Genomic DNA, 13,754 nt, shown 5'->3' with positions numbered 1-13,754 from the left:
CATTATATTCATCAAATGTAATGAAGCAGCCAAACACAACATCATGGAACAGCATTTCCCCTTTAAAGCATTTTCCACTAATTACATTTATTTCATTTACATTATTTTACACACTTGGTCACAACATTGTCTGTCTGCATGATCCTCAATTAGAGAAACCAAACGTCTTCATTCTGTTGGTCTGTGAGGAGCTCAGCCATCGGGGGGCGCTAAAGGGCTCGGCGGACACTGGGCCTCCAGCCGCTGGAGGGACGACGGTCTCTTCGGCGGTTTGACGGACGCCGGGATGTCGGTAAACACGACGGATCGGCCGTCGGGGCAGAGCAAGACGCTGGAATCTGCTTCACACTTGGTGGTTCTGCTGGGCCACAGCGCCTCAGCCGACCTCAGACCGAGACCGCCCGGCGGCAGAACCTCAGTGTTGACGGCCGACACCTGGTTCATCTTGATCAGCATGTCCAGCGACTGCTTACGCTTCTCCAGAGACGCCCTAATCAGCTTCCTCTCGCTCTCGTCCTCCTCTTCTCCCTCGTCCTTCTTCTCCTCCTCATCCTCCTCCTCCGTCTCCATGGCGCTGGCCTTAAGGCCGCCATCTTGTCCAACAGTTTGCTCGCCTGGTGCGTCTGTTGACTCCTTCTTCACGGACAGGTCCAGAGGTCCGTCGCTCTGGCCGGCCGTGCGCTCCAGCGCCTGGTGGATGTGGGAGAGCTCGCTGCGGATTTTGTTCAGGTGCTCCCACAGTTGTCGCTGGGCGGGAAGGTCCTCCTTCTCCAGGTGGGAGATCTTCCGCTCGGCCTCCTGGTACTGCTGCAGAGCCTTGGAGAGATCGGTGAGGAGAACGGCCACCGACTCTGAAGCTCCGTCCGCCATGCTCCGTCCTTGGCTGTTGGCCCCAGCGGACAGAGAAACCGTCTCCCTGCTGGGGCTGATGAGGGTTTTGTTGTACCAGTGGTCACTGGGCCGGTTCTGGAGCTGGGAATCCTGGGAATCCTGTAAACTGAAATAAGAGATCAAGATTAGAAAACTCAAGAGGTTGAGGGTGTTTTCACACCTGGTAGTCTAGTAAACTGTTGAGCATAGTTGCAAGATTTGTTGCGTTTTCAGCTGCTGCTGTTTTCTTTCTCACTGCACTTTGTGAACCAATCAAAACACTTTGAAGAAACTGTTACCCTCCTCACCTGTGGGGGCGCTGCACCAAGAATGGCTGAAGGAAACAACAGGAAACCCACTAAAGAAGACAGCGCAACTTCCTTCTTCATGAAATGTAAACAGAAATGGAGAGGCAGCAGATTGTTGGATTCCTCGCTTGTTTTTAAAGGTCGGTTGGTTAAAGGTCACAAGCCATTTTCCCTGCTAGCGCGGCTAGGCTAACACTCCTGTTTTGGTTGTATTTACCCAGAATGCCCTGCGCTACAGTCCAATTCCTGCTTTTGGAGCGGTCTCTTTGAATATTCACATATATTCGAACCGAGGCGGGTCAGAGTTCACCTTTAGGTCAGATTCACAAATGAACCAAGTTTTTAGTCAAACAGACTGGATTAGGATTTAAGCAGATTGGACTAGGATTAAAGCAGATTGGACTAGGATTAAAACAAATTGGATTAGGATTAAACCAGACTGGATTAGGATTAAATCAAACTGGATTAGGATTAAAACAGACTGGATTAGGATTAAAGCTAATTGGATTAGGATTAAAACAGACTGGATTAGGATTAAAGCTAATTGGATTAGGATTAAACCAGACTGGATTAGGATTAAAGCAGATTGGATTAAGATTAAAGCAAATTGGATTAGGATTAAAACAGACTGGATTAGGATTAAAGCTAATTGGATTAGGATTAAAACAGACTGGATTAGGATTAAAGCAAACTGGATTAGGATTAAAACAGACTGGATTAAGATTAAAGCAAATTGGATTAGGATTAAACCAGACTGGATTAGGATTAAAGCAGTGAAAGCACCCTGAGACTCTAAGCTTCAGCATTTATGTAAAACTAGGAAACATTTCTGAGAATATTTACCTTATTTGTAGGAGATGTTTGTCAGCGGATCCAGTCTGGATGTTCCTCAGAAGGTCCAAAGTGAAGCCCATGCTTTGCTTCCTGTCCCCCGGGGACTCAGGACCTCTGATCGGACCTCCAGGCCTCTTCAGTCCACAGGTCGTTTTGCCTTCCTTGGCTGTGGCTTGGATCTTCTCCCCGCCTCTGTGGTCTTGGTCAGGCGAGTGTCTCTGAGGCGACACCCAGCCAGCAGGGGACGCCGTGTTCCCCGGCCTCAAAGCAGGAACTTTCCACAAACCCACTTTAGGCTGGAAGCCAGTCAGAGCGCTTGAATCTCCGCTGCTTGATGGCGTCTTCAGGGATTTGCCAGTGTCGCTCTGAGCGGCCGCTGGTCCGAAGGTGTGCTCACACAGGAAGGGGTAGTAGAGGCGAGGGGGGATGAGCGCTCGGTCTGTTTGCGTGCCGGACGCCGGGTGCACCAGCTGAGCAGCCGATGCCAGGAAGGGAAGCTGTGTGAACTGGGCCTGAGCGGCGACGCTGGACGCCCCCGTCGGAACGGCTGAGTTCATGTAGGAGAGCCAGCCGGGGCTGATGGGATAGCCGACGCCCAGCACCGACAGGTTGAGTCCGCCGGGGTCCTGGTAGTCCACCGGGTTGCTCGGAGGAGGGTAGCAGGGAATTGAACCGCTGACTCGCTGCTGCGCGCCTTCTGCTTTAGCTTTGGAGTGGCTGGACGCAAACAGCCGCCACTGCTCCGACAGAAGCCCCGGACCTGCCAGGCATGTCTTGGGGAGCTTGTAGTGCCTGAGCTGGGCCTCCACCTCTGCAGAACGAGCTCGCAGCAGCTGATCTTCCAGAGAAAGCATGTCAGCCATCAGCAGCTCTGACTCCGGCTGTTTGCTCCTCTGGGTTGGATTCTCCTCTCTGGAAGCAGCTTTGGCCGATCCGCTGATGTCTGGGCGCTCCTCTCGCCCTCCCTCCTCCTCGTCCTCCGCTCCCTGAGTCTCTCTGCCCTCGCCGTCCTCCTCCTCAGACCTCCGCTGGCCCTGCTTCTCCTGGCTGCAGATTACCTGCTCCAGTTCATCCTTCCCCGCAGCGTGCAGGCCGTGCGCCTGCTGGAAGGGCCGCAGCTGGTCCGGGTGCAGGATGTTGCCCTTCTTGTAGGGCCAGTCTGACTCTATGAGCAGAGACAGTGAGTTCTTGCAGAGGCTGTACTTCATGTGGTTGTACAGGTGGGATTTCTCCATGCAGGTGAAGGGACACTGAAAGCATTTATAGTTGTAGGGTTTGCCCCAAGGTCGCGGGATGTAGTGCGGCTTCTTCGGTTTTCGCTCCTTGTGTTTGCCGGCAGACGAAACTTTGCAAGCTTCATCCTTTGACATGATTAACGGTGATTTCAATCGCAGGTGCAATAAAAGTTATTCTAGGAACTTTGTTTCATTTGATGCAGATTTTTCTTCAGTCTTGTGAAATGAAGAACATCTTGTTAAACTTTCTGTCACTCCTGTGAAGCAAACAAAGAGAAACTTAGCGAGACAAGATTTGAAGTGAAATTAAGGTAATGGTGGGAGCTACCAGCTAATCTGCTAATTGTTAGCTTAGCTGAAATTGGGATATGTTTAGCGCATTTAGCTTCCCCTAAATGGAAGCTAAACCTTTTCCAGATCAATTCTAACGTCATAATTTAATACTTGTGTTGCAGTTTTGGTTATTAACTGTTAACAATTCTTTAAGTACTGCATGAATTCAGTGGTGATGCCATTGTTTGTACAGTGGACACCACACAGATCCAGTTCTGGTTCCCCAGATCCAGTTCTGGTCCCCCAGATCCAGTTCCGGTTCCCCAGATCCAGTTCTGGTCCCAGATCCAGTTCTGGTCCCCAGATCCAGTTCCGGTTCCCCAGATCCAGTTCTGGTCCCCCAGATCCAGTTCTGGTTCCCCAGATCCAGTTCCGGTTCCCCAGATCCAGTTCCGGTTCCCCAGATCCAGTTCTGGTCCCCCAGATCCAGTTCCGGTTCCCCAGATCCAGTTCCGGTTCCCCATCCAGTTCCGGTTCCCCAGACCCAGTTCCGGTTTTCCAGTATCAGGATTTTTCTGCAGAACTCCAAATTATGTGTATAATTTTTGGACAGCAGATTTAAGCGGGTAACAGGAAGCTGAAATACTTAGTAGCATTGATGCTAAGTAGCATTGATGTCCAATACTATTGGTGTCCAATACTGACCCTAAACCGCAGAGATTAAGAAGCTACTAGACGTTAGCTTCTGCTGTAGCAATAAGACAGTTTCCACTCCATTAATGGATATTAAGCGTTTGTTTAAGACTAAGTTGATAAAATGCTTTAGCATTAGTTTCTTAATGCTACATTGATATAGCAGTTTAGCATGCTATGTTGACGTATCGCTTTAGCTTTCGTTTTAGCTTCTGCTTAATTCTACTTACATGTAGAGCTTTAGCAATTGAGCATTAGCTTCTGCTTAATATTACATTGATGTAATTTAGCGTCGATGCGCTTTAGCATTAGCTAGCACAGCTAACTGTTTAACTAGCGATGCACCACTGAATAAAGTTATAGTTATGCTGCTTCCTGGTTTATGATAACCTAACATGTCTGTTATCTGCCACTAGGGGTCCCCGCTGCCCCTCACTCTCTGTACCTGCCACTGTTCATTAGCTGCAGTGCAGCACCAGGCGGCAGCAGGGCCCCGGGCTGCGGGGGGGCTAACAGCGCTAACCCTGCACCTGTGCAGCGAGGCTGGGCTTCGGGCCCTCGGAGGGCCGCTACAGGCGGCTCCATGCTGAGGATGGAGCAGCGCTGATGGGGACGGGAGGGAAGTTGGGGGTTTGAGGCCGGATTGCTAATGAGAGCCTGGCATCATGCCTGAAGGGCGTCATTAGTGCCAGGACTGAGATCTGGGTCAGGATGTGGAGAAGAAGTTCAACGCCTCCATTTAGCTTCTGCATTCAGAGCCGCAAAACCTGATGACCAGAAGATTTTTAATATTCAAGTTCAGCAAGAAATATTCAATATGTCCATCAATATTCAGCTTGTGACAAATATTATGTTCAGAACTCCAGTAGATCTGTCCGGGTTTTATATTGTTGTAATTTTGAAAATTGAAATGAATATTACTTTTATACAGTCCTAAACTATTCATACAACTAACGAATTTAAATATAAGTTTATATTTAATCAACTTTCAGAGAGAAAATTAGATCAGCATCTGACAAAATGTGATAAAACAAAACGAGGATTTACTTATATAAACAATAACTTATCAGATTGTTTTCATTTTATTAAGCAACTGCATTTATTAGCATTGTGTTGATTAAATCCTCCATGTTTCTGAGTTTCAGGTATTTTAGGATCTAATCTTTTCCTCTCCATCAGATTAAAGTTCAGACTTTGACTGAGCCGCTAATCAGATGAAACATGTTGGTCAAATTAAAAGATTAAACCTGAATATCCTGGAGGGATGAATATGCAAATATGCCTTGTGTTTAAGTTAATTACTAATTTATGCCTCTTTTTCTGAAATCTCTGCAGCTTAATTAGAGATTATCAGATTATCAGCCTGCAGGAGATCGGAACCGGACGATTTTTCCACAATCGGTTCTGATAATTAGAAAAATATGAACTAAATGCATCAAAACTCAAATCATCAGGTTGACTAATCAAAAAATCACGTAAACATTCGATATATTCCTAGAATCTCTTCATCAAACCACTAAAATAAAGAATCAGCAGCTCAGATCTCACAGCAAACTGAGACTTGATTTCTGCGTCTTTAAGTTTTCAAAATGTGTTTAATGTTTGCGTTACTGTGAGATTTTTCTGGGAGTGAAGCCGTCGGCTGCCGCCTGCAGTGGAGTCGAGTTTTACTTTACAGGCTTTTTCTTCAGGCCATTTGGAGATGAAAGTCAGTTTGCTTTAAAGTTTGGCCTCCATTTTCAACTAAATAAAAGAAACTTCATTTGTGTTAAACTTTGGGGATGAATCCCAGGTGGTAGAGGGGGAGTGATGCTGCGGGTCGGCGGGGTGATGGCGGCCCGGTTCCCCCAGCCGGACCGCCAGAATCGGGCCGTCTGATTGGCTGACTTGTGCGCCTCGGGGCTCTGACCTGCTCATAATGGAGGCTAACAGCTGCAGCTACGAGCCGATCAATAAAAATCATTTTTTCATCCCCGGCGCCTCGTATCCAAACCCTGCGGTCTTGTTTTAAGCTTTTAGGATCAAACGAACCCGACCGCTTGTACATCTATCGCTGCAATTCAGAAGGTCGAGTTCACTAAAAGCTTTGACGGAAACATGCGAGCGAAAACCGCAGCGCGTTTCTGCATGAGGTGAAATGAAACCGGGATGAAACGGATTACCTGAGAAAAGCTTCAGCTGATTTCCTCTGCAGAAGCTTTTAAAGGAAGGAAAGAAGATTAAAATGAGCAACAATATTCACCCAAAATATTCTACAGCAGCCAGGAATTTAATGCTTCACATTAAAGCAGATTATGTTTGTGATATATACATACATGTGCTTTTATTTTAACTTTTAATTATTTTATCCTGTGTGCTCACTGCAAAAACACAAAATCTTTCCAAGTATTTTTATGTAGTTTTTAGTGAAAATATCTTGAACTAAAACAAAACAAAATTTCAAGCAGCTTGTTTTAGGTTTTTAAAAAAGTGTTAATTACATTGGCAAATAATTTAACTCATATTTTTTCTTTTTGTATGTAAAATAAATTTAAATTTTTTAAAATCATTATTAAGGAATTATTTAGTTAAAACAAGCTCTTATATCTTGCTGAAAAGTTACTTTTAATTTAGTTTTGTTTTAAGATATTGGCACTAAAAACTAGACAGAAAAAGATTTATTTTTAGTGTAGCTAAATCTACTTAAATAAATGTCTAAAAATGATTTTTTTTTAATATGGAATATTTAGCAGTGGAACTATAATGTTTTAATTATTGAAAATAATTTTCTTTTAAAGAAGCTCCTAATCTGTTACTGTAAATTACTTCAGTTTTATTTAAAGACATTTGCACTCAAAACAAGACAAAAATACTTTTGACAAATAGTTTTGGCAGTGATGGTTTACCAGATTTCCATTTCTATGTCTAAAGTTTTTATCTCACCTATTAATGATGTGAAGTAAATTCCAATTAGTAAATCAGCAAAACTTTATCAAAATCCAACCAAAAAGAAGCTAAAAGTGAAGTTATGATTAAAAACATCCTGCCAGGCCTTCATTCACTTCCCTGTTTTCTGCTAAAAGTGGCTGAAAGCTGCGTGAGGTTGGCATGGAGATGGATCGGTTCGTACCTGGACTCGTCCTGATGAGGTTCTGTCACGTCTCTGCAGCAGCAGCAGCAGCAGCAGCAGCAGGGCGGCGCGTCCCGCTCAAATGGGAGCGCAGCAGCCAGCGCTGGGATATATACTGACTGGGAGCTCTGCCCTCAGGCGCTACAATGCAGCCGCGCGGCGCCCCAAATGCAGCGACGCCCCCAATGCAGCGGCGCCCCCAATGCAGCGACGCCCCCAATGCAGCGACTCCCCCAATGCAGCGACGCCCCCAATGCAGCGGCGCCCCCAATGCAGCGGCGCCCCCAATGCAGCGGCGCCCCCAGTGCAGCGGCCGCTGACGCCTGGCAGCCCGGACCCAGAACCTACAGATTATTGGCTGAGGGTCGTTAAAACGCAGATTGGATCAGTTTTCATCTGGGATTCACATGAGAAAGCAAAAGAGTTTAAAAGTCTTAATGTTGAACTTTGACCTGAAATCGATAAACTACTGCAGATGAACTGAAACGCTTCATTTTTCTTTGTGTAACATTTTTATTTCACACATTCTGTAAAATAAAAATATCTCATTACTCTACAGTATTTATTTTTTACATGTATTTTAATCATTTTTTATATATTTTTTTGTGAACCTAAATATTTTAATGCTGCTGAGTTTCACCCAATGTGGAAAAATTGTCTGTTTTTTTTTATCTAATCAATCAATCAATCAATCAATCAATAAAGGGCATTTCTGTTCTGTTCTATTCAATAATGCATCAAATTAATTCATTAATGAAAAATAATGATAGAATATCTAAACATTTTTTGCATACCATCCAATTTTTAAGATATTTTTTATATTTAGATAAAAAACTTTAAAGATCATCATTAATAATAATTTCCCTTAATAAAAAGGGATTAATACAAATTAAAAAAATGTATCTATTTGGTTTCATTTGTAGAAATAAAAATAAAATGAAAACTTACATTTTTATATGACAAAAGATAGATTAAGATCCCCTTTAGGTTATTTACAAAAAGTAATAAAAATTAACTTTAAATGTATTTATTTATCAATAAACAATACTTTCCATGTGTTAGTTTTTGTTGTTTTCACTTATTTATTCTGCTGTTATCTTGTAAAATACATTTCTATTAAATTGTAAGAAAAATTATTTGTACATTATTTTCATTTGTAGAAATATAAATAAAATAAATATGTAAATGCTGTATTTTCTAAAACATGAGAAAAAATTGATTTAAGTGCTTATTTTATTGAAAAGTTATCAGCTGTATTTTTGTAAATAAACATATAAATTAACGTATAAATCAGTTTTGTTCTCTGCTGCCATAAAATGAGTCATTTGAGGTGAAACTCCTGGATTATCAATTAATGTCCATCTGAAAACATGTAATGTGACAGATTATTTCATCCTGTCTCTTGTTTCAGACAGTCGGTTCGGTTCGGGTCGGGTCGGGTCGGGTCGGGTCGGTGCCACCAGTGGCGGAGCCAAAAGGCCAAAGGGTGAGCAAGGCTTTATCAGAGGGTCCATATACAAATGGACCGTTCCATGGAACGAAAGGATGTTTCAAAAATTTATAACTAGTGAATAAGATATACTACTTTTTTCAGTCATTATAAAACTTAATGGTTTTTCTCATATTCTTACCACACATTTCAAGCAAGAGCTGGAAGTATAGAACATTACAGGCAGCATGTCACTAAAACATATGTTAAAAGAATCTGTCTAAAAACGACCTATCAGCACTAGCATGGCTAATAATAAACGAGGCACTACGCAGCGGTGCACAAATTTGTTCTTTTTAGAATGTAGGACAAGTGCCGCCTCTCATTAGGAAGGTAACAGCGGTTACTGCTGGGCGGTAAAATGTTGGAAATACCTGCAGAACTCCTCGACGGTGTAACTCTAAAGCCGTTGATGTTTTGGATCAAGCAGGAACCACATGTCAGTTAACCAATGAACAGCGTCGGACATCGGGCTGCCTTCAGGGACAGTCGCCGATTATATATTTTAATGACCATTTCCAGTGGGGTGGCACTAGGGGTGGCCAGGGCTCTGTTGGGGGTGGCAAGTGCCACCCCGGCCACCCCTCTGGCTCCGCCACTGGCTGCCACTAACAGGGAGCCAAACCTTCTGCAAGAAATATGACAGCGGGGGAAGATCCACGGCTTCCTGAACGTCACAGTGTCTGAAGTCAGTTTGTCTTTTCCTGAGATTTCTTCTTCTTCTTCTTCTTCTTCTTCTTCTTCTTCTTCTTCTTCTTCTTCTTCTTCTTCTTCTTCTTCTTCTTCTTCTTCTTCTTCTTCTTCTTCTTCTTCTTCTTCTTCTTCTTCTTCTTCTTCTTCTTCTTCTTCTTCTTTTTCTCTTTAAATCAAACCAAAGCGAGGAGAGACTTCTGTTTGAAAAATCTTTTTTTTTCTGCCTCCTGCACAACCAATAAGATCAGCAATACTTTATACGGCGCACAGAGCGATGAAACCAGCTGAACAAATGTGCTGGAGTTCCGCTTGGGTTGCTAGGTAACGGCGCAGCATGTGACACCAGGACTCGTGGCCCGGATGGATCTTCTGCGTTTTGCGTCGTTCACATTCAGAATTTTTTGCGCCACAGCAAAAAGGAAAATAACGCAGAAAAATCGTTTGGAGAAAAACTCAGAACCACCATAGCAACGACGCTACACGCAGACTCGTTGTCATAGCAACTGACAACAACATGTATCATGAACACCAAAAAACAGGCGATCGTTTCCCAAACGAGGATCAGACCTGCGAGCTGCGAGCTGCTTGTGTTCTGCGGTCTGGACGGAAAAGACCTGGACGTGTCCCGCATGCGCAGCAGGGGGCGCCATAGCGTCAGCGTTCAGTGTTTGTCGTAAACATGGAGGCTGACGGTGGAGCAAAGCTTAGTGTCGCCCTGGTTGTTTTACGTCCTGTTTGCGTTTCATGTGGGATTTCTCTGGTATCAGCGACGTTCGGGTCGATATTGGAATCGGATTCATATCGGATATGAAGAGCCTGAACCCGACCTGTGATGTTCAGACTGTCATGAAAAGATCCGGAACCAACAGTCGGATTTGGGTCACTTCAGGCTGCAGTGTGAACGCAGCCTGAGCGTCCAGCTGAGCCTCTTCCTTTGCTATCGTTTCTTAATTCAAACTTTTTCCCGACATCTTTATTGTCAGTTAGTAGCAAAGCATTTTTTCTTTTGTAAATCACTTTTCAGATTTTGTGTCATGTTGATAAATTGTGTTTTTGTGTTTATTAGAAACAGTCGAGACACAAATAGAAGCATAAAAATGTGTGAAATGTGAATTATGCACAAAAAGTTCAATTTTTAAAAGAAAAGACAGAAATCACAACAAACTTTTGATTAATTTATTAAAGTAATTATTAGTGTTGGCACCAGTTCAGAAATCATTTGTTTGGGGTAAAGTTTGTGCGCCGCCATGTTTACCTTCAGAGGCTGAATCAGAGTGATGATGATGATGATGATGATGATGATGATGATGATGATGATGAAGCTGAGGCGAAGCTCTCGCGGCGAGTGCAGCTCCTTATGGAGCCGCATCTGGGGATCTGACAGCAGCACTCTATTACCACTCAGAGACAGGAACCCGAGGCCGCCGCCGCCGCCAGCCGCCGCCGCCACCAGCCACGTCCAGCTGTGCTGATGCCTCCAGACGCACACGCAGACAAAACCATGCAAATGAGGAGGAACGCTCGCAACTCGCTGCTCCACAAATCGGACTTGCACCGTGTTGGAAAAGTCGGTTTGTGGGTGTAAAGATGGAGATGAATGAGTGAAAGTCAGGCTGTTTGCAGCGCCTGAGCCTTAAAGCCTGAGGATGAAGCAGCTCCTCTGTTAGCCTGCGCTGCTGGGCACATTAACTAAACTCATATCGCTCTCAGCCACCATCAATTATTCACCGCCTCCTCCTCAGTTCCCCTCCTTTCAAAGAAGAAAACCTCTAACAGAAAACACACTGCAGTCACAGATAAACCTCCAGCCTTTGGTCACATAATGGGACTTGAATCATTGTTGGAGTAAAATAATGATAATTCAAACTTTCTGAGCTAATGAGCGAACACTGGACTGATATCATCCCAATAAGGAAAACTGCTGAAAATACAGATAAATCATCTTTTCACAGGAAAAATAAAACATTAGTTGCTGCTAAATTTGTGGCCTATTTAAAGTCCAACTCAAGTTGTAATAATCATTTTAAAATTGCCTGTTTCTGCGTTTATTAGTTGTGTTTCCATCACAAATTGTTAATATTCTGCTAATGTTGAAAAAACTTCATTTTGCAGTTTTATTGTTTCCATGAAGTAAGAAGCGAAATTAAAATCACACCTGAATAAGTTTGTTTATGCAATAAGTTAAAAACCATTCACTACTTCCTGTTGTCATCTTCTTTGTGGTTTCTGCCAGTGGTAACTTCCCGTTGCAGATCGTGTGATTTCTGCTGGAAACCATGTTGGTATAGCGATTTAGCATTAGCAGAATAAATGTTCATGGTTAGCACGTTAGCTTCAGCGCAAATGACTTTTCAGTTAGCTGTGCTAATGATTGACATGACAAACTTAACCTCTAACCAAAGTATTGAAAGGATGACCGACATGTGTCCTTTCAGAGGTGAACTGCCTCGCTGCAGAATGCTGGAAGCACACCATGAGACATTTCAGCTTCACATTTAATGAAACGCACACAATTATTGTGATGCGTGTCGGACGAGCGCTGGCCGGTCTCCAAGTTGAAAACAGTCGTCAGGGTGAATCAGTGCGTTGATGGTTAAAAGTCAGAGTTCAGTCCTGAGCGTTGGGGTTTTTCTCTGAAGATATGTGTGCCCTTCTCTGCAACTTCAGCGTCTGCATGTGAGAAACGGCTCGTTACTGTCGGTCCACTGCAAAAAAACACAAACACTGGAAAAACACAAACACTGCAAAAACACAAACACTGCAAAAAAACAAACACTGCAAAAACACAAACACTGCAAAAAAACACAAACACTGCAAAAACACAAACACTGCAAAAACACAAACACTGCAAAAACACAAACACTCCAAATAAACAAACACTGCAAAACACATTTGACCAAATATTTCATTTTTAGTGCAATCATTTGAAATAAGACAAAACTCAGTGTCAAGTTTTGTCTTCACACTGAGTTTTGTCAAGTAATTCATCAGTGTAATTCCATATTAAATATCTGACATATCGTGATCAAATTCACTGTACTGAATGCAGAATTAGAAAAAATTATTGACTTAAGGTGAAAAGTTATTTTTGTTGTATTTCAAGTGAACTGAGACAAAAATATTTCATCAAATAAAATGTTGTTTGTTTGTTTATGTATTTTTGTTTATGTATTTTTACTTATGATTTCATGTTTTTGCTGTGTCCGTTAGGAAACAGTGCGGCTGATATTTATCATTTTTAGCTGTGACGGCGGCGGGAAGCAGCTGGCGCGGCGGCCGTCCGACCGTCTTTGTCTCCATCGTCTCCATCCTCCGGTTGGCGCCCCCGCCCGCGGGACGCCGCTCTCCGCCGCACAGGCACCTGTGGGTGTCACCTGATGGGGGAAAAGCAAGTGGAAATGAAAGCAAGCGGGCGATTCTGTCAGAGCGCATCAGGGCGGCTGTCCGTCACGCCGCTGACCTTCGGGGTGGCGCATCAGCGCCATGCGTAAACCCGCAAAGTGTTGGAGCGCGTGCGAGCCGCGGGGAGCGGATGTGAACGTGTGCATATGCTTGTTTATCAATGCGTGGTGTGCAAGAGCAAGTGTGTGTCTATTAGCGCCCTGAGTGGGTGGCGTAAACACGCAGCGCTCCGGGAGGTGTGTGTGTGTGTGTGTGTGTGTGTGTGTGTGTGTGTGTGTGTGTGTGTGTGTGTGTGTGTGTGTGTGTGTGTGTGTGTGTGTCAGTGCAGTGATCTGTGTGAGATAGCTGCGTTAGCTGGTGGGTCGGTGACATCCTCCTCAGGTCGAATCCTGGAAAACTGGAAACAATCTCTGCGGATTCCTTAAGGCTCCTGGAAATCCTTGAAAACCCTCCTTGAATTTTAATCAGGTTTGGAAAGAACAAAAGGATGTTTGGACAATTGTGGATAAAACAATACGAGAGTAAATCACTAAAAGACATTTTGTTAAAGAAACATTTCTTAATCTGAAAAATTAAAAATGTGCTGGAAAAAAATCACATTCTGAGATTCCTCTTAAATTTTTCTGAAGAACTTTGAACTTTTGAAACTTTTCAAAAGTCTAGAAAACTTCTGGGGATTAATCTGAAAATTTTTCTGGCAAATGTTCAAGTTTGTCTTGAGATCGTTTCTGATATCGATCTCATTCCTCGTCCTTTGTTTCTTGATTCGGGGAGCATGGAAAGAGAAAAGAAAACAGATAGGAAGAAAGAGAAAGATGAAAGAAACAAAAAGGCAACAAGAAAAAGAT

The 13,754-nt window shown here is 43.6% G+C and overlaps 1 protein-coding gene across 1 annotated transcript; it reads right to left on the bottom strand.

Annotated features, from left to right (window-relative positions):
* Positions 1-54: 54 nt before the first annotated feature.
* prr35 (proline rich 35) lies at positions 55-7,723 on the bottom strand. The gene is made up of 4 exons (XM_055057709.1): positions 7,323-7,723; positions 6,376-6,410; positions 2,022-3,504; positions 55-997 (listed from the first exon to the last, which is right to left on the bottom strand). The coding sequence occupies exons 3-4, from the start codon at positions 3,380-3,382 to the stop codon at positions 193-195; spliced, it is 2,166 nt and encodes a 721-aa protein (XP_054913684.1). The 5' UTR covers positions 3,383-3,504; positions 6,376-6,410; positions 7,323-7,723; the 3' UTR covers positions 55-192.
* Between the last annotated feature and the right edge of the window lie 6,031 nt (positions 7,724-13,754).

Source organism: Poeciliopsis prolifica, unplaced genomic scaffold (assembly GCF_027474105.1).
Source record: "Poeciliopsis prolifica strain line A6 unplaced genomic scaffold, Auburn_PproV2 SCAFFOLD049, whole genome shotgun sequence".
Taxonomy (NCBI): domain Eukaryota; kingdom Metazoa; phylum Chordata; class Actinopteri; order Cyprinodontiformes; family Poeciliidae; genus Poeciliopsis; species Poeciliopsis prolifica.
This window is presented reverse-complemented; position numbering and strand designations above follow the sequence as displayed.

Excerpts from the sequence above, each read along its gene's own strand:
- prr35 (XM_055057709.1), bottom strand. The coding sequence starts at position 3,382 with ATGTCAAAGGATGAAGCTTGCAAAGTTTCGTCTGCCGGCAAACACAAG. Across the intron at positions 998-2,021 it reads AAACATCTCCTACAAATAAG|TTTACAGGATTCCCAGGATT; the intron begins GTAAATATTCTC and ends CTCTTATTTCAG.